This window comes from Pseudorasbora parva, chromosome 7 (genome assembly GCF_024679245.1).
Source record: "Pseudorasbora parva isolate DD20220531a chromosome 7, ASM2467924v1, whole genome shotgun sequence".
Classification (NCBI taxonomy): domain Eukaryota; kingdom Metazoa; phylum Chordata; class Actinopteri; order Cypriniformes; family Gobionidae; genus Pseudorasbora; species Pseudorasbora parva.
The window spans coordinates 28,564,590-28,583,474 of NC_090178.1; the positions used below are offsets into that span (position 1 = coordinate 28,564,590).

Sequence of the window (18,885 nt, forward strand, 5' to 3'; positions counted from 1 at the left end):
ATGCGGGGAGGAGGGTTTGGATTGGGGTAGGGTGTTGTGTTTGCTTGCTTTTCTCAAATAAAAAACAAGAAAATATAATTAAAATGTTGATTACCTGTAGTCATGTGCTTCTATGAGTTGGCTGGAAATTATAAAATGCAGGGAATTAGAGATTATGAGGAGTTAAATGTGCTTTGCAAATCCAGTAGAATGAAACTGAATAAAGTCCTCTGTAAAGACTGGGGGGAGAAAAGTTGTTGACTTGATGGTTCATTTTAATAGAATATAATAAACTGCTTTTAGCTGCTTGGCAAGGGTATATGAATATAAATTAACTTTTTATTATGTAGAAAACAAATTTCATAACTGGTTAAAATACACGGTCTCCTAGTCTCAGACGTCAGTGGCACAACTATAAACCACCTGATGCATGTTGTCTGAAAATATATTCTCAACCTTCTGACCAATCATTTTTAGGGAGCCAGGAAAAAAATGTTCACAAGCTCAACAGTAAAAAATCTTCTGGTTAAGTTAGCCCAGTACTTCTGTTTTAGTACTTATTTGCCCCCCTAAAAAAAAAACCAAGGCAAAATGAACAATTTTAATGTATTTACTATGAAGTTTTTTTTATTTATTCAAATTTACGTTTTATACTTTTGTTTAACAAAAAATGTACACCTGGAATTTAAAGGGTTAGTTCACCCCAAAATGAAATTGATGTCATTAATGACCCACCCTAATGTCGTTCTACACCTGTAAGACCTCCGTTCATCTTCAGAACACAGTTAAAGATATTTTATATTTAGTCCGAGAGCGTATCTAAGTGTATGCACACTATACTGTCCATATCCAGAAAGGGAATAAAAAAATCATCAAAGTAGTCCATATGTGACATCAGTTAGGTAATTAGAATCTCTTGAAGTATCGAAAATACATTCTGGTCTAAAAATAACAAAAACTACGACTTTATTCAGCATTGTCTTCTCTTCCGCGTTTGTTTTCAAACCTCAAATATAGATTCAAACGGTCATGAATCAGCGGATTGATTCATGATTCAGATCACTGTCACGTGATTTCAACAGTTTGACACGTGATCCAAATCATAAATCAATCTGCCTGAATTTTTTATTTTTGCTCATGTAGGTTAGCCAGCTAGCTTATCATGGAAACAAATCCGCAGTTTGCAATAATGGCATCAGGTCTTGGCAAGTAAATAAGATTCTTAAGTGCAGTTTTATATTCTGCTTTGTTGTTAAAGTTCAGTGAAATACTGCTCATTACTTTGGAGAGATGACATGTTTTCTACTGATTTATTCAGCGCTTTATCTAAAACCATTATTGAATGGCTATGGCGTTGTATGAATAAACTGCTTCTAATGGATAGATAGAAACATGTTCTGTTGGATTATTAGAGACCATAATTTTGGCTTCATTATTTTAACCTGTCAATAATGCGACAATATTATGTCTTATAGCCAGCTTTCTAACCATCTTTATTTTCTTTCTCACACATCATATTTGATTCCATCTATAACTTTCTAAGCTGCCCTATCAGCGTCTTTCTCTCGCCTAATAAACAGTCCTCTCTCTCTCTTTTCTGTCTTTGCAACTGTAACTCCCACGCTCTTAATGTCATTAACAGGTGCTCTTCCAAAATAGAACCATTGGCCATACACCAGCGCACACACGCAAACATCAGTGGATCAGCTGACATACACTCAACTTTATTTCCCCCACATATGCAAACCTACGCTGAATAATTAAAAAATCTATCCATGCGTGGAAAAATACTCTTGCTTGGACCATCTACTCACGCTTAAGCTATCATGCATTCAAATTATCCTCAACTTGATTGCGTGAGCCCCAGTCCCGCTTTTCTCCACCCTCCACTTTCTCTTTTTTTGTTTCTCTTGCTCTCGTTGCGTCCCTCCTTCTCCTACCCTCTCAGTTGAGTTTCATGTGTCTAGTCATCAGATCTGCACCCACACAGAACAGGTCAGGATTTGATTGCTCTCACTGTTGCTAAAGCTTGATGGCTTTTCAATGCACTTACTGCACAACATGCATACTGTCATAGTTTAATAAAATCTGTGACACAATCCTTAAATTTAGTAGTGTGTGTTGTGCAGCTTATAAAATTATGCATTTTATTATGCTCTCAGGAAGAGCGATTGCACATTTGATAACTTTGCAAACTTGTTTTTATTTTTTTCCCTTTAAAAATCTGAATCTAAAATGCATGGATGTGTTGATATAATTAAAAATGTATTATATCTGAACTGCTACGAGTGTAAACGATTTTGTATATTAACCAGATTTATTTTTATTTTTAAATAATTTAGCATTTTATTGCATCATAATCGCATCACTGTTAAATATGTGACTACTTGTCATTTACATTATAAACATTTAGGTAGTTCCATTGGTCTGGATGTAATTTATTGTTATGAGAAATGTTTTATAGATGGATTCTGGAGTCTAAATCATAGGTCTAGTGTGCGAGTTTTGTGGCTGAAGCCCTGTTACTTTAAAGTGACAATTGGTTTCTTTCATTCTGGCTGACAAAATTGTCTCTTGACTGAGATGTGAGCCCCTTAGGAATGTGTGTAGACTTCTTGCTTTTGAGGCAACAGCTAGCAAAGTATTGTATGCATATTATAGAAGCGTAACTGTTTTGAAGAAAGTTTTGACAGAGTCGGGGTAATTTAAAGAGCTACGATGGAGGTAGAGATGATCTTGTTGGGTTAATTATAGCCTGTTACATTTCCAGGTCATGTTTAGTGTTGTGACAGTCTGTTATATGTCAAATGACTAAATTACAAAGCCTAAAATGGCCTAAAAACTTACTGAATAACTAGTTTCATATCTGTGTGTGTAGTCTAGTCACACTGCAAATGTCTTAATCTGGATTTTTAACCTGTTTTCCAATGAAACAACAGGCTTGTTTTCTGATATAAATTGACAAAGTTGAATATATGGAATCATTTATATTTTGTTGTGCAGTCTTAAGTGCCCTTCAGAAATCACATCCATACTGTTTCGGTGCTCAAGAAACATTTTCTATTAATTTTGAAAATAGTTGTGCTGTTTAATATTTTTGTTGTTGTTGAAACAGTTGTAGTTCTGTTGTTGCTTTTGTTTTTATTTTTGAAAAAGACATTTTACATTTTGTAACAATGGAAATATATTTATAGTTACTTTTGAGAAGTATTTTTAGTAAAACTATCATTGTTTAAAAAAAATAGTAGTGTATGGTAGTGTATAGTTGAAATAAAAATTTAATTGTCAGCTAATTAAATTTTTCTTGAGTACCTATAAAGTAGTATTGCATCCATCATATCTTTGAAAACTCTTTAGTTTTATCATTTTTATAAAAGAAATGTGCTGTACCAATTCTTTCTGAAAACAGCCGAGCTTGTCCAAGCGCGCCACACACAAAACATCATGGCATTATCCCATTATCCAGTAGTTATCCAGTTTAATTTGCCGCCTGTGGTTTCGACTCATGACCTGGAACAAACAAACACACTTGCAGAACTCTGGTGCTGCTCTGGAAAAACAAACTGCATCCACTGTTTCCTTAGCGCTGGGTTATTTGGGAAGCTGAACAAGGTCTTCCTTCACAATAAAAAACACTTCTTTAGCGACATTGTTGATTTTGTGGTCAAAAAAAAAAAAAGAGACCGCTCTGCCAACAGCTTCTGTAACCCGGACTAAGCTCGTTGATGGGCATGCTCCTGCTCTCACTCTGGGAGCGATGTGCAGATGCCCAGATGCGGTCATCTGGGAAAAGTGCACATTAAAGGAATTCCCCCCTTTATGAAGTCATACAGGCCCATACTCGTAAAAAAAACCCTTCCAAAACCTATTCGATTCCTGAATTAGCACAGGAAAATTCTGTTTTGTATTAAAATTATTTGGAATTATTTGGCCACATTTAGCATTAGAATCTACCTCTTTAACCGTGTAAATAAGTCAGAATGGCTGAAATGGCATTAGACCCCCCCCCCCCTTTATTAATATACTTGCTTTGTTGCTAAAATGCATTTTTTTTTTTTGAATATATAGACTATATTATTTAAAAAAGTATTTTTTAAAATAATATATTCTAATAAACAAATGGTTGAATATCATTTGTTTGTACTATGTTTTACAATACAGATTTTTTTTGGAGATGTATTTTAACAGCTCATTTAAAAGTCTGTGTTTGGGAGTGTATCATCCTAAACAGGCCACATGCTTAATTCTTGCATTGTTTTCTTTTTGCTCCTGAGTGAGTGATTGGCTTCAGTGAGCCTTGTCCTGTAGTACTCCCTGTACAAGGACAGTGATAACGACTTTAGACCCTCTGTTGGTTTGCCTGTCACACGTGAATTAACACCCACTGCTCCACCTGGCTCTTCTTTTCGCCTTCATTCTCAATCAACCTTGTGTTTCATCCCTCCGTCTGTTCAGTCCCCATTAAACTCTTCCCGCTCTCTCTTCTTTTTTTAGAATAGCAGAATGCCGCACACCTTGAAACTCTGTCCATAGATCTAATAGTTCTCTGTACTTGTAATGCTCGGGTATTTATGAGGCCTTAAAATGGCACAGATCAAACACGCTGGGCTAAAGTGGGTCGGGTTATGCGGGTATGTGTTATTATCTTGGAGTCGCATCTGGCATAGCTGATTCTTAGACAATGTGACCTAATCGTGACCCATATTTACCTTCTCTGAAAGTAAGCTGCCTGTTTGCTTATTGAAGGACAAAGGTATAATGTTGTTTTTCCAGGTATTGGGGCTATTCAACTGTGCCGCTACTAACTTTAACAGCAAAGAGAAAAAAGTTCAGTATTAAAATAGTATTATCGAATGAATACATATATGTTGTATATGCTGCAAAATGTCTTGTTTTCCATTCAGTTGGATAAAAACAAAAAGCTTAATTCAAGATATTTTTAAAACAAATATTTGTATGAAACCTGAGAGATTTCTGTTCCTCCATTTAAAGTCCATTCCTCTTAAACTTAAAAGGACCCCCCCCCCCCAATAAAGAAAAGTAATCGTAAAAATAACTAATCGAGTGGTCTTATTCAGATCTAAGTCTTCTGAAGAGACACGATGGCTTTATATGATGAACAGATTTACCACGACGCGCATACTGTAGTAAACGCAGATGTTCAAATGCTTGCATAATGCGTGAAAACAACATGAGAGTGAGTAAATGCAGAATTGTAGTGTATATTTACACCTCTAGTAGTTAACTAATATTAACAAATGGAACCTTATTGTAATGTGTGAGTGACCATTGCTGTTAATAATGGCTGTTGTTGTGAATTCATGATTCATGATCATTATTGTGAATTCATGATACCTAATACATTCACTAATGCCAACAATTTCAACCTTATTGTAGTGTTAGAATGAAATTAGTAAAGCATTAGAGTTATGTTAGAGTTGCCTTTATTAATTTGTTTTAAAAATCTAGAGAGTATCTTGAATTAAGTTTTCTGCGTCATTGGCAAATTGTGCAATGTTTGACTTAAGAGAAAAATAGATTGGGTTTCTGATAAATTTATCCTTCAGTCTTTTGATTACTATTTTTTTTCTTTTGCAGATTCATCAAAAAAAGAGGAATGCATCTTCTTTTTACAGCTCTATAAGGCCTCAATCCAATGTCGCTCATCAAGTCGTTCTTTTCATCTACCCATTATTCCTGTCTAGATTGTTATCAAACCTTCTCGCATCTGTAGGCGTCAGTTAATTCCCACTCTACGTTCTTCAGAAATGACCCCCTGTCACTTGAATTTGTGGCACGCCGGATTCTTTTTAAATCACAGAACATTGTAATTCACTATCATTTCCTGTTCTTTTTTGAGCTTTCTATTAATATACTTCTCTGTGTTCTCATTATTCATCCGGCTAACTCCAGACTAATCTCCCTAGTCTCCTGTTTTTTGCTCTAGTCATTTCTGTTTGTCCCCTTTCTTGACTTTGCCTCTGGGAGTTTTCGCCATGTGGTCCAACTTTTTTATCGCACAAGATGATGATGGAAGAGGTATGGGAGGAGCTGGCGGTAAGAGCGGACGTGTAGGTAACCGGCCAAGGCCCCCTCGGATGAGTGACAGCAAGGAGGGAAAGATCAAGCTGACGTTTTTTATCGCCTGCATAGGCGTAACTCTGATGGTACTTGGCATGGGCACAGAGTTCTGGGTGGAGCTATCCCAACCAAAACACTTCAGGAACAACCAGACGTGTGAGATGGCACATTACGGCCTTTGGAAATCATGCATTCGCACTCTTTGGGTGTCAGATATTGACCCAGAGAGAGAGAGCTGTGGACCTGCAGAACTGCCTGGAGGTGAGAGCGCTCGTTCTCTCTATCCCTCTATCTTACATACTCACTCGATAGTTGTGTTCACATGGACCCTAATAATCCGATTGTAATCCTACTCGGAATATAAAACTCACATGTAACCATGTCAATAAGAACGAATTGGCCAAATCCAATTAAAATTTCATTTGGATTGAAAGGGATGGTTTAGACCTTTTCTAATCCAAACAAGAGGACACACTTGATCGGATTGAAACCCAAAACTGGAAAGTACTGCGCATGTGCAATGATGTATGACGTGTGAAACTAGCGGTTGTTGTTGTTGAATGAAGTGTCATAAATGACTGTTGTGTCATTCTAAAATTGTCCCTCCATTCATCGTCTTTGAAGTAGAGCAGGGCAGCATCTCACCTAGCCTCAGACGTCACACCCAAGGACTTTTGGCTGAACGTCTGATGTAAAAGGCACACAAAACCAGAAAAACTTCAGGAATTTTGACACCGTCATCTGATGGCTGCATTCTACAAGATTTCCAGGACTCGTGTCGTGTTCTTTATGGTCAGCCTGTAAACAAAGCTGTTGTGATGCCAAAATCGGTCTGTTATCGTATGGAAATTAACTTGCATTTAGGCATGTGACGGTACCAAATGTTTATGTTGCGATAATTGCTGAAGCTTTTTTCACAGTATACGATATTATCACAATATTGAAATAAGCTGCAAAAAAAGTGCTAACACTGTAACAGGTTTAATTACTTTTTTTTTATTATACCAAAATAACATTTTTTCACAATTTTTTCTAAAGTAAACAAATGTTTCAAAAAGATTAAAGTGCAAAAGAATTATAAAGAACAATAGGTTTCACTTTACAATAAGGCTCCATTCGTTAACGTTAGTTAAGGTGGGGTAAGCGATATTTGAAAAACATAAAAAAGCTTGTCGGACCAACACAACAACAAATGTGTAGCCAATCAGCATTAGGGGGCGTATGACGGTAAAGGAGAGAGAACAAGCAAAAGGGAGATTTGAAGAAAATTGAAAGAGAAATGCCTGAGAGACATTTAACTATCCCTGCCAAACACAGAATACGTTTTCATGCCCCTAAACATGACGCCGAACAAAACAAACTCTGATTGGTTGCTTTACATGCCAGTCAGATGTCCTCTTGGGCACTATTTGGCCAATGAAAGCTGCGATAAAGTCCAGACCTTTTACTGTCAGTCTGGCAACGTCTCTTATCCACGTCTTGAACAGATGTTTTGACTGCTTAATAAATATGCAGCACTCACAACAATTTATGTGCTTGTCATTTCCCAATTTGGACCCGAAATAGATAAATATTACTAGTCTGCTCATTAAAAAAAAAAAGATAAGAAGCAATATAGGAGAGTGGTAAGTATGTGCAAACAGCGGGAAAATATATTCGTGCAGTGTGCCCATGTCAAAAAATCAAGATTTGAAGCTAGTGACATATACATGCGCATAACCTGATCACTTAATTTAGTGTTCATGCAAACACTATGTTCGGATTCATTCCGATGAAAAAAAAAAGGTGTCCATGTAAACATAGCTGTCTATTCAGAACAATATACTACCATACTTCTGTCGCTGGTTCTGCAGTATATGGTAGCATATAGTATGCAGATTTTCTATATGATGACCTGCTGCATACTGTATCCCACAATGCAATGTGCTTGAATAATATATATTCAAATAATATATATTCATATGTTATATATAATATAACTTATATGCTATGAATATTCACACACACACACACACACACACACACACACACACACACACACACACACACACACACACACACACACACACACACACACACACACACACACACACACACACACACACACACACACACACACACACACACACTGGAGCAAGAAAGTATTTAATCAACCACCAATTGTGCAAGTTCTCCCACTTAAAAAGATGAGAGAGGCCTGTAATTTTCATCATAGGTACACTTCAACTATGAGAGACAGAATAAGAAAAAAATCCAGAAAATCACATTGATTTTTTGAGCCTGCTTTTTAAATAATTTATTTCCAAATTATGGTGTAAAAAAAAGAAGTATTTGGTCACCTACAAAAAGCAAGATTTCTGGCTCTCACAGACCTGTAACTTCTTTAAGAGGCTCTGAAATTAATTGTGATTAATTGCATCCAAAAATAAAAGTTTGTGTTTACAGAATATATGTTTGTGTATTGTGTATAATTATTATGTATATATCAAGCACACACATGCATGCATATACTTAAAAAAAAGATTTTATATATATATGCAAATATTTCTTAAAAAATGTTCCACCTGCAAGTTCCTTGAAATGCAAGTTCCACCCTGCATTTTGTTCACTGTTCCAGTGTATATATACACGTCACAATAGGGAAGAAAAGATCTTATTATGCTGCCATTAAACATGCAGCATGAAGAGATTGTGGACAAATATGTAGCATAATGCTGTTTAATTAATGTTTTATTGCATAATGCATTGTTGTTCTTCATACTATTTTTAGTTGTATGTGGATTAGAGTGTTCAGTAGGTGGTATGATGGTATTTCATTCTTAACATAGTGTTTGCTTTGCTCTTGGGGAAACTGGAGACTGACATTGAGATAAAATACAAATGAATAAGGAACTATAAAGAATGAATTAGATTTACTAAATGAATAAACTAAATCTGGCTACGTTGATGTTACACTAATAGTTTTTTGAAATGTGAACCTATAATATGGCGTACTTATATGTATGTATCTGGGTTATCAGGAGGAAAAGATCATGCATAATTATTTTTAAAGACAAAGCAGCATTCAGCTCACATACAGCCATACAGTGATATTATTAATGATGGTTGTTCACATTTTGAGATGCAACGGCTTAGTTTATCTAGCGTGATATTTGTGTTATTCATCTTACCTCTCACGTAACAACACGCATAAACAGAGAGCCAGGGAGTTTCATCTGCCTCGGTTTTTAAGACCCAGAGGACTGTGATGATGTCTCTTGAAACAGTGCCATCGGTCTGACTGCCAGCTCTGTTAAGGAACAGTTCCACTCTCGACTTGAACCTGTCATAACAGATCATAACGCAACACCCCTTTAGCTGAGAACGCAGAACAGCATCTTTTTGGGCTATTTTTTCTGGCAACGTTAGAAAAATTCAGCAAATTCAAAGAAAAGACAACTAGTTTGGTTTCTGCATACAACATTTAAACAGTGATAGCTAAAAATGATCAGCAGTTTGATGTTTAAACATTGTATGGAGATGACCTGCTTTCATTCTCGGTTATGACTTCCATGATGCATTTTTAAGAGATCTGTTCAATATTACATTACCAGCTCTATGCTAATCATATCTAGTGCAACGCTCAGCAGTGACCTTACTTGACTGTGTGCATGTGTGTGTGTGTGTCTATGTTTGTATGTATGTTTATATATATATATATATATATATATATATATATATATATATATATATATATATATATATATATATATATATTGTATTAAGCTAATTATAAAATTAATTTAAAAAAAAACCCATTTAATCATACCCTGACCTGTACATAAATAATAGTCTGCATGTAAATAGGAATCTTCATAACATTTTGAAAATTGAAGATAAACTTTTTTGACAAAATGTCTTAAAATGTGACATTTATGGTGAGATACCCAAGAAATAACATCAAGACAAAAACAGATGGCCAAAAACAGTCTGACTCATGTGTACTTAAAAAAATAGCATAGACGGAGATTGTGAGAATGTGTTCTGTGTGAACTGACCCTGAATCAACCTCGAACAAATTGACAAAAAATGGATTGCCGTGGACTGTAGGTCAGTCATAAGCTTATGTTCACCGATGTGAAAAATAAAAAAACAATATATTGACTTCTAAAGACATGTAAAGATGTATAAATGGATGTTTTCCTAGTTTTATTTTATTATTTTTATTTGATCTTGATTTTTTAAAGAGCTGAAATTTTACTATATAAAAATTGGGTGTGCACACATTTTTCCAACAAGGGTAAGTTTCCAAAGAGGGTAACTGGAGAAAATATGTGTGATGGGTCACAGTTATAGCTATAGAAAGGTCAGTCATATTGCACATTGAAATACATGCAATCTGCACATGCAATCCGACTGCTGCCTGGTTCAAAGTCTAAATATAGTTGACATGAGAGAAAAATCTAGACATATACGACAACAGACAAGCTGCAGAGGACGAGAGAGAATGTGGATTTTATTTTACATTAACCTGAGTCTGTTCCCTCTTCCTTGTTCTACCCTTCATCTTCTCTTTCCATCTGCCTCACTCTCATTCCCTCCCTCTCCATCTGCCTTGCTCTCTCTGTCTTTCTTGTTCTTTCAGTGCCATATGTGAGAGGGCTGCTCTGTGTCCTCGACACATTAATACACAATGACCCTCACAGGGCTTACAGCAGAGAGCTCAAGTGCCTTTTTCTGTTTCTTTATTCTTCACCGTCTCTGCCTCATTCTTCTTTCTCACTGTCTCATTTTTCACCCTTAGAATCAAACTGCACATTCTTTAAATTCTACACTTCTGGAGAGAATGCTGTCATATTTAAGAAAACCACCCAAAAAAGTAAGTTCTTCCTGTATACTCTGCCCTCTTTTCTCTGTGTGTTGTCTGTGTGTTATTCTCCTCTTTGCTCTCTCATCTATTCATTCTCTCTCCTTCCACGCTGTTTCTCTCATTGAAAATCAGTCATGTGTTTCGGTCTCCTCCCCCTGCTCCATGTCTCTCCAGCTCTCCACCTCCCGTACAGTGTACATGCACAAGAATTTATAATTCTTACACTCCTTTTCATAATTACTGAATACCCCAGCAATTTACAATATATACCCAAAAAAGTGTAGCTGGACACTCCTAACAGGTTTGGTGTTACTGGTAACTTTTTCCATGCAGTTAGAATAAAAAAAGGATGCAAAAGCACTATAAAATGATGATAAAGTGGTCCATGTCATATACACAAGCTATATTTCCTGTCCTCTGAATTAAAATGATAACTTTGTGTGAGAAGACACTGCAAATCTCTCCTACTAGTCAACTGTTTACTTTGATTCTACAAAGTGTTTTACACCACTTTGATTCATGACTAAATCATTCAGACTGGTTCCGTGAACTGGCTGAACTGATTCTTTAAAATTGCAATGCGTTCATGAATTAGATTCATGAATAGACCTACAATCAACATTTCCAGTAAATTTTGGTCTGTTGCTTTACTTGAAGCTTTTTGTATGACTTTAGATAGCTTGGAATATAGCATAAAGATATATCGTTTTTGTTAGTGTTCTGGTATTTTAACTGGGAGAGCATGACACTAGCAATATTAAGGAACGATTAACTGAATCCAGCCTGCCTAAAGCTCAGATTGAACACCTTTGGGATGAACTGGAATGCCGAACATGTGCCAGATCCCACCAGCCAAAATCAGTGCCTGACCTCACTAATGCTCTTCTGTCTAAATGGGAGCAAATCCCCCCAGCAATGTTCCAGCATCCAGTGGAAAGCCTTCCCAGAAGAGTTCAAGCTGTTAGGGGGGCCATTATTGCCAATTGTTTTAAAATGAAATGCCTCAGGTTTTGGTTGTCCACATACTTTTTCCTATATTGTAAAATTAAGGAGACTTTTAGTATCAAGTACAACTCAAGTATAACTTTAGTAACACGTATAACTAAGTGCTTGCTTTGTTTCCCTCTTAGGTTTGCATATAACAGGTGCAATGTTGGCTTTGTTCAGTTTGTTTCTGATGGTCATGGGCTCTCTGTGCATCACTATGTCTCTCAGTAAGAGTGTGCCCTTCTTCCTCAAGCCTGCTACCATCTGCTTCGTCCTCTCAGGTACTTTTCAAACACCTCATAACAGCATCCACACACCAGTAAAACTGAAGTAGACTAGGATTGGCAGTGGTCAAGTTCACTATGTCCCGTTGCTGGGATTATGAGCTCAAACTTTAACCATCACAATGTCAGGCATCAAGAAGTACAGCTGGCCTATAGAAGAAATATTTCAGGCCTATTCATAGTCCTATGCAGCTCCAGACTGAAACTAAAATAGAAAATAAATTAAAACCTGCTACAAACATTTAAAATGTAGTTGCCATTGGCAACAGTCAATTAAATTGTGTCATCATTATATGCGGTTTCACAAGATATAATCTTGTTATGGCCGGTTCACACAGTTAAAAACGCAAGGCGTAGGTCAGTAGCTAGGTTTCCATAAAATTTGAAGCGAATCTCTTCAAAGTTTACAAAAAAAGTGAAATAGGTGCGTTTCCATCAAGTTGTTATGTTACGGTGATATTGGTAACCTAATAACCATCAGAGTATTAGACCGGTAGGGTTAGAATAAGTTGACGTAGTTGTAAAGTTACTTATAGCCAGCTGAATGTGTATTGGGGGAGCATCACAATAAAGCACTTTTTTCATTCCAGTAGTTGTTTTTATCCTCCTGTTTTTATGCACATTTAAAAGTATCATGTCAGAAGCAAGTGATGGAAATGGCAAATTCTGCACTCTTTAGGTCGTTTTTGACTTGCAAAAAAGAGTTGATGGGATTAATGGGAGATGGAAAGGCATTTGCTGAATAAATTCTGACGCAGCGAACAGTAAACCCACGTGGCTAACCGGCTGTTTCCGCTGATGGTGTTTTATTTACTGTTGAGAGTTGGTACACATATAGGTGCAATGTTATTTATAGTTAAGGTCTAAAGAGCTTTTTACTTAAAATGTAATTTGAGCTCCGAGATGCTCAACATGATGCAAGACTTAAACAGTTAACTCTTTCCCTGACAAACTGATTTTTTTTTTTTGTGAAAAAACACTTCCCCGCTTACACTTAATTTTCAGTGTTTCCGTGTTTCCACTGTTATGCCCTGGAGGGAACAGAATCTCCTGGTCAAAACACAGGCGAAAAAGATGCATAACATCGTTCAGAATCTGATCTGGATGTAGCCTTTGAGAAAAATGTGATTTCTCAAAGAATGTTTTTTTTTTTTTTTTTTTAAATGAAACCTCCCACATTTAAGTGTTAATGAAAAAATAAATGCATGAATCTAGAATAAAACTGAATTAAGCTTTGTTTAAAACAGAGGGTCTGCTGTTTCTTTTGATGTATTTCATGCTCAGATATTCATACAACAAAATATTCTATGGACCAATTTTTGTGAAAATGTTAAAAAACCCTGGCGGTGACTGGCAACTTTTTTTTTTTTTTCAATGCTGGTGGGGAAAGAGTTAAAGACATCCGTCTAGCATGTTTACATTGATAAACAATGGAGAAGTAGCGCATTGGAATAGTTCTGTGTGACTGGCCCCTTTAGAGTTTTTACTTGAACATTGACATTGAACATGATCACAGCACAATTTTTGTTTTATTTTTATATTTATGACACATACAATCCAGATCACTCGAGTAACAGTATATAAAATTGGAAATAATTCACATTAAATCCAACTATTTAAAAAAAACTCCTTAATTTTTACAACTTAAACTGTCTATATGTTAAAATATCCCTTCATCACAGTCTGAAGTGACCGCCGTTACAAGCTTAAGTAGACCATGCTCCACTAGAAATATAATTTTGCTCCTAAATGTTTCATGTTGAATCGAAAAGGGTAAACTGTTCCTTTAAAATGAAATGACCTTTCATCTCTCCACTTTCCCCAGGTCTCATGGTCCTGTTGTCCATCATTGTTTTCCACCAGTCTGTGCTGGCTTTATTGGCAAGCGATCACAGTATCCCTCTCCATCACGAGCTGTCCTGGTCAGTGGCGTGTATTGGCTCGGCTGGGGCCATTCTCATTTTTGGAGGTCTAATGTTCCTGTTGCTTTCCCTCCCCTACAACCCCATGGAGAAATGTTTTCGTCAGCCAAGCAGTAGTGATGCCTAGCTGTCAGGACTGCCAGTGAGTTAAGTAGCAGAAGATCTTTTATACTCTTATGCTGCTTGAGGGATTAACTGATGCTGTAAAGGACTCTCAATAGCTAATGTTCATAATGATTTGGACATAACCTGCATTAGAATTGTTTATGCATAAGATTACACACACACACACACACACACTGAATTTGAACTGATATTTCTATAATGGCTCTGTACATAAAATCAGTGACCAACAGATCTGTTTACTATCTTTAAAGGCTTCATTTACACAAAATGCTGTGCTATTATGCATTGTTCATTTATCTGCATTGCTGATTTGTATAGGAAACCTGATTTAATTACTTGCTATGTAAAACTGACTTCTGACAGATTTCTGCAGGTTGAAAGTGTAAAATGTTTTTTCTTCTTCTTCTTTTTAAATAGGCCATCCTATCTATGCTAAAGGTCTGTTCACACCAAGAACAATATCTATAATGATAAATATAAAATTATTTAGTATCCATTAAAAATACATGATATGATTATGGTTACTGTTTGACATTATGTTGACTATAAGTAACTTTGCAGCTACAGGTCAACTTATTCTAACTCGTTAGAGCATTAGTAAACTGTCTGCTTAATATCTGCTAACTCTTTATTGTGATGGTCCTCCAACAGACATCTACTGGACTATGAGTAACTTTGCTACTACATGTTAACTTATTCAAAACCTTAACCCTCCCAGTCTACTAATACTGTACTAACACTCTAACGTTACTTAAAGTCAACAGAATGTGTTAAATGGACAATCAAAATAAAGTGAAACCAATAACTGTATTAGCGTCCACACCAACACATGATCACATTCTGTTTATTATAAATAATAAATGCGTTTTATTATTTTTCCGTCTGTAGCTTTAAAGGGTTTTAAAGTTTTAAAGTTCACCCAAAAAATTTAATTCACCCTCATGTTGTTCCAAACCAGACTTCAGAACACGATTGAAGATATTTTTAGAGAGAGATTTAGAGGTAGATTTGTTCCTCTGTCCATTGACAGCTACGCAACTACCACTTTGACACTTAAAAAAGTTCATAAAGAGATCATAAAAGGAAAAAGTTCATAAAAGATCATAGAATCCGTATTAATTGAGCGGCTTATTCCAAATTTTCTGGAGAGACCGGATTGCTTTGTGATGAAACAGAGCAGATTTCATTTCTGCTTTTATTCACATATAAACATTGATCAGGGAACATAAACAGAAGGTCAACCGAACCTGCGAGAACAAATCTCATTGGTTCTTGCAGAAGCTCAAACGTTCTGCGTAACACGAGAATGAAACGTATTGGTTCTCGCACGTCAAGCGAACATGCTTGAGCTTCCGTTTACCACAACTGATGTGTGCGTTGACAAATATGTGAATTAAAGCCTAAATTCAATGTTCATCATATATAGCGATCGTGTCAGAAAATGTGGACTAAACAACTCAATTCATATGGATTAGTTTTATGATCTATTTATGAACTTTTTGAAGCGTCAAAGTGTCAGCTACGTAGCTGTCAATGGAGGGACAGAAATCTCTCATGATTACATTAAAAAAATATCTTGATATGTTCCGAAGATGAATACGAAGAGAGCTTGGAACGACATGAGTGTGATTAAATGACAGAATGTTCAGTTTTGCATGAACTATCCCATTAAATCCCTGAGCTATTTAAAGTCACCATGAAATCAAGATAGACCTTTTTTCTTTTTTTAACAGAATGTTGCTGCAGAATGTATAAATGATGCACATCCTATCTATTTATTATTTTTTTAAATACATATGCCATCGTAATCTTTAATCAGAACACGTTTACCTCCCTTCCCTTTGAAACAACGTCTGTTCTCTTCATGATGAATGTCTCGGCGGAGAGGGGATCTAAATATCCTCCACAACTGACTGCAAACCACTATTCAGATCTGCTCCTATTTAGTTAGCAACACCCAACTTCCTACAATCCAATCAGTTTCCGAAGGATGAAATCAAATCCCACCCAACAATTTTCTCTTTCCAGAAGGCGTTTCATAAACATCACAATAGGGAAGAAAAGACAGTCGCAACTTCCATTTAATGCCGACTTTATAGTTGGTTTAAAGAAAAAGTGATTCCAATGATATCATTCACGTGTCATTGTTATCGTAGGACTTCCCTACTGCCATAAAATTAGAACATTTCTTAAAACTTTAGTCACGGTTAATGCCTTTTTTGTGAACGGCCTTTAGAATGTAGTTAAAGTCATTATAGTTATCATCCTTCATGTGAACGGGCCTTAACTGGGATTTCCTGGCTGAAAATACCAGCTTTCCAAGTTAGCGTATGCTAGTTAGTGGTGTGAACCATCATAGCCGTTTGCTAGCAAAACTTGGCAGTAGAGCTTCGTTGACCAGAATTATCTTTATGGTGAAGCTGGTTGACCAAGAAAGTCTTGCAATAAGCTAATTAAAAAGTCTAATGGGCACATTAGCATAACAACAAATGCTGGTGACCAGCTACAGTGATCCCCAAAAGTACCACATTTGGACACATTTAAAAATGTGAAAGTCTATTGTTTTATAAACCTAGCAACTATTTGTGCCATCGTTCTTTAAATGAAATGCTGCTTGGTTTTGATATTTTGGTATACAATGCAGTATTTATGCATTTAAATGCCCATTTGACTCTTGGGCATCACTTTATGCTGGTCTTTTCTGCTGGTTTTCAGTGAACAATGTAATCAGCAGATTAGATGTCAGATTTCCATGCATAGATTTAATTTACATTATGTAAAATGATGCTTAATACTATACATGATGCGTGTGTATGAAAAGGATGAATATATTGATGTGGATGAAATGGACCCACATTTGTTATGTAAATAATGTGTTTATATTGTACTCCAGTCGACATGAGAGCGCCTTGTCCTTATACTGAAGACACTGTCCTTCACTGAACCTTCTTCATCTCCTTTCTTATATCTGTTCTTCACTTGGTTGTTCATCACACTCTTTCTCGTTGACTAGTTTTGCTTGAGGATTAAATCTCTTTCACCTAAGACAGTCTCCTGCACTCCTTTCCTCGCCTATTTTTTAATCTCTCTCCTTCCCTTTTGCCGCTCGCTCAGTCTAAAATTAGTGCATTGCTCATCTAAGCACATCATGTTGAAGTGGATGAGAAATATTATCCTAGTATGTCAACTATGCCCACCCTCGACGTTCTCTCGATGTTGATCGCTCTTGGGTGTCTCCGAGGGTTTGGGTGGAGCTGCTGTTTCCCTGCGTCTGCCGTCCCGTTTCTCCCCTCCCACCCGAGTGTTTGTGAATACGGTTGCCAGCACATTTGGGAAGTGAGGAAAGGTCTGGGCCTCGGTAATCTGCATGTCTCTCGTCCAGTCTATCTAAAGCCTCCATCCTGCGCAAAACAATCTAGATATCCTCGAACCGCAGAAATGACAGGTGGCGAAGGGTGTTCCTGGAGCAACCACCCCGACATGTCCTACAGCATGAATAATAACTGGCCCTTTTAATTTGGTGAATGTGTATTGGGTCTGTAGCATAAGAGTGTGTGGCTTGATCAGATGGGGGGAGCATGGGTGGGTGCAGGACTAGGGAAATTGGAGCCTGTAGGTTGACACTGAAGCCAGAGGTCTGCTAGTATATATAGCCTGTCAGACTAGCGGGCTGTTCTTTCACTTTTTTATGTGTCTGAGTAAACGGGGAAATAAAACAGGATCTGCGTTATTAATTGTTGCTCTGGACAGAAATGAGTGCATGCTTGTGGGTGGGTACAATAAAACCCTCAATAGCCTGTCTTCCAATAGTAAAAGAACTGAGGTGGTGTTTGATGGTCCGCTCATCTGGAAATTAGGAAAAAAACGGTCAATAATCATCTTCCAAATGGCCAAATTATTCTGCAAAATATGTAATTACAACTTAAAGGCCTGTTAAAAGGATGTCAGATGGTAATAGCGTATTCTTTGTCATGTTTGTTTCGAGTATTAGGCTTTTGTTTTTGTAGTTATAAGAACAGTGCTTCTCAACCTTTTTGACTCCAAGGCCCTCCATTGTTTACAATATTCAAAGGCCCAAAATGAACCTTTTGTTTGTGATTCACTGTACATGTTTACACTGTATGCAATTTCTAAAAATGTATAGCTTGGCATTATAGCTATAGGAAAATATATTCATTTAAAAAATATCCATGGAATTGTATTCATTTACGCAACTTTTCCAGGTTTAGAAATCCCACAAAATTAGGCTCCCTCATATATACAGGTTTTCAAATACCCTGAGTGTCCTCGTTCTTAAAGAAAAAAAAACAATAGTGGAGGATGTTAAATAAAATAAGAAATATCTTATTATGTTAATGCTTTTATTTTAAATAATTTTGGTTGAGAATCACTGTATTATGAAAGCTCATTTTGTCTCCAGAGTAAAAAAAAAAGAAGAGAAAATCGTCATATTTGCATTTCTGACTTTCTCATAATTGCGTCTTTATATCTCACAATTGAGACATAATTTTTCATAATTGTGACTGAACATTTGCATCCTTTAGTCTCATAAACGTGACTTGTATTTTAAACTCTCTCAGTCATCTTGTAATATTTTTTACTCTGAGGTTAAGATGTGCTTCCATAGAAAACAATCTTAATAAAGTTATCTTCTTAG

General features: G+C 36.4%; 1 protein-coding gene across 1 annotated transcript; it reads left to right on the forward strand.

Annotated features, from left to right (window-relative positions):
- The first annotated feature begins 9 nt into the window (after positions 1–9).
- cacng6b (calcium channel, voltage-dependent, gamma subunit 6b) lies at positions 10–18,837 on the forward strand. Its single transcript, XM_067448965.1, has 5 exons — positions 10–1,974; positions 5,578–6,321; positions 10,844–10,918; positions 12,040–12,177; positions 14,006–18,837. Exons 2-5 carry the CDS (start codon positions 5,976–5,978, stop codon positions 14,227–14,229), a joined length of 783 nt encoding a protein of 260 aa, XP_067305066.1. The 5' UTR covers positions 10–1,974; positions 5,578–5,975; the 3' UTR covers positions 14,230–18,837.
- Positions 18,838–18,885: the final 48 nt, after the last annotated feature.

What these genes read in the sequence shown, in the direction of transcription:
- cacng6b (XM_067448965.1), top strand. Translation starts at nt 5,976, where the DNA reads ATGTGGTCCAACTTTTTTATCGCACAAGATGATGATGGAAGAGGTATG. An exon ending in ACCTGCAGAACTGCCTGGAG is followed by an intron (nt 6,322 to 10,843) that starts GTGAGAGCGCTC and finishes TTTCACCCTTAG; the next exon opens with AATCAAACTGCACATTCTTT. An exon ending in TAAGAAAACCACCCAAAAAA is followed by an intron (nt 10,919 to 12,039) that starts GTAAGTTCTTCC and finishes TTTCCCTCTTAG; the next exon opens with GTTTGCATATAACAGGTGCA.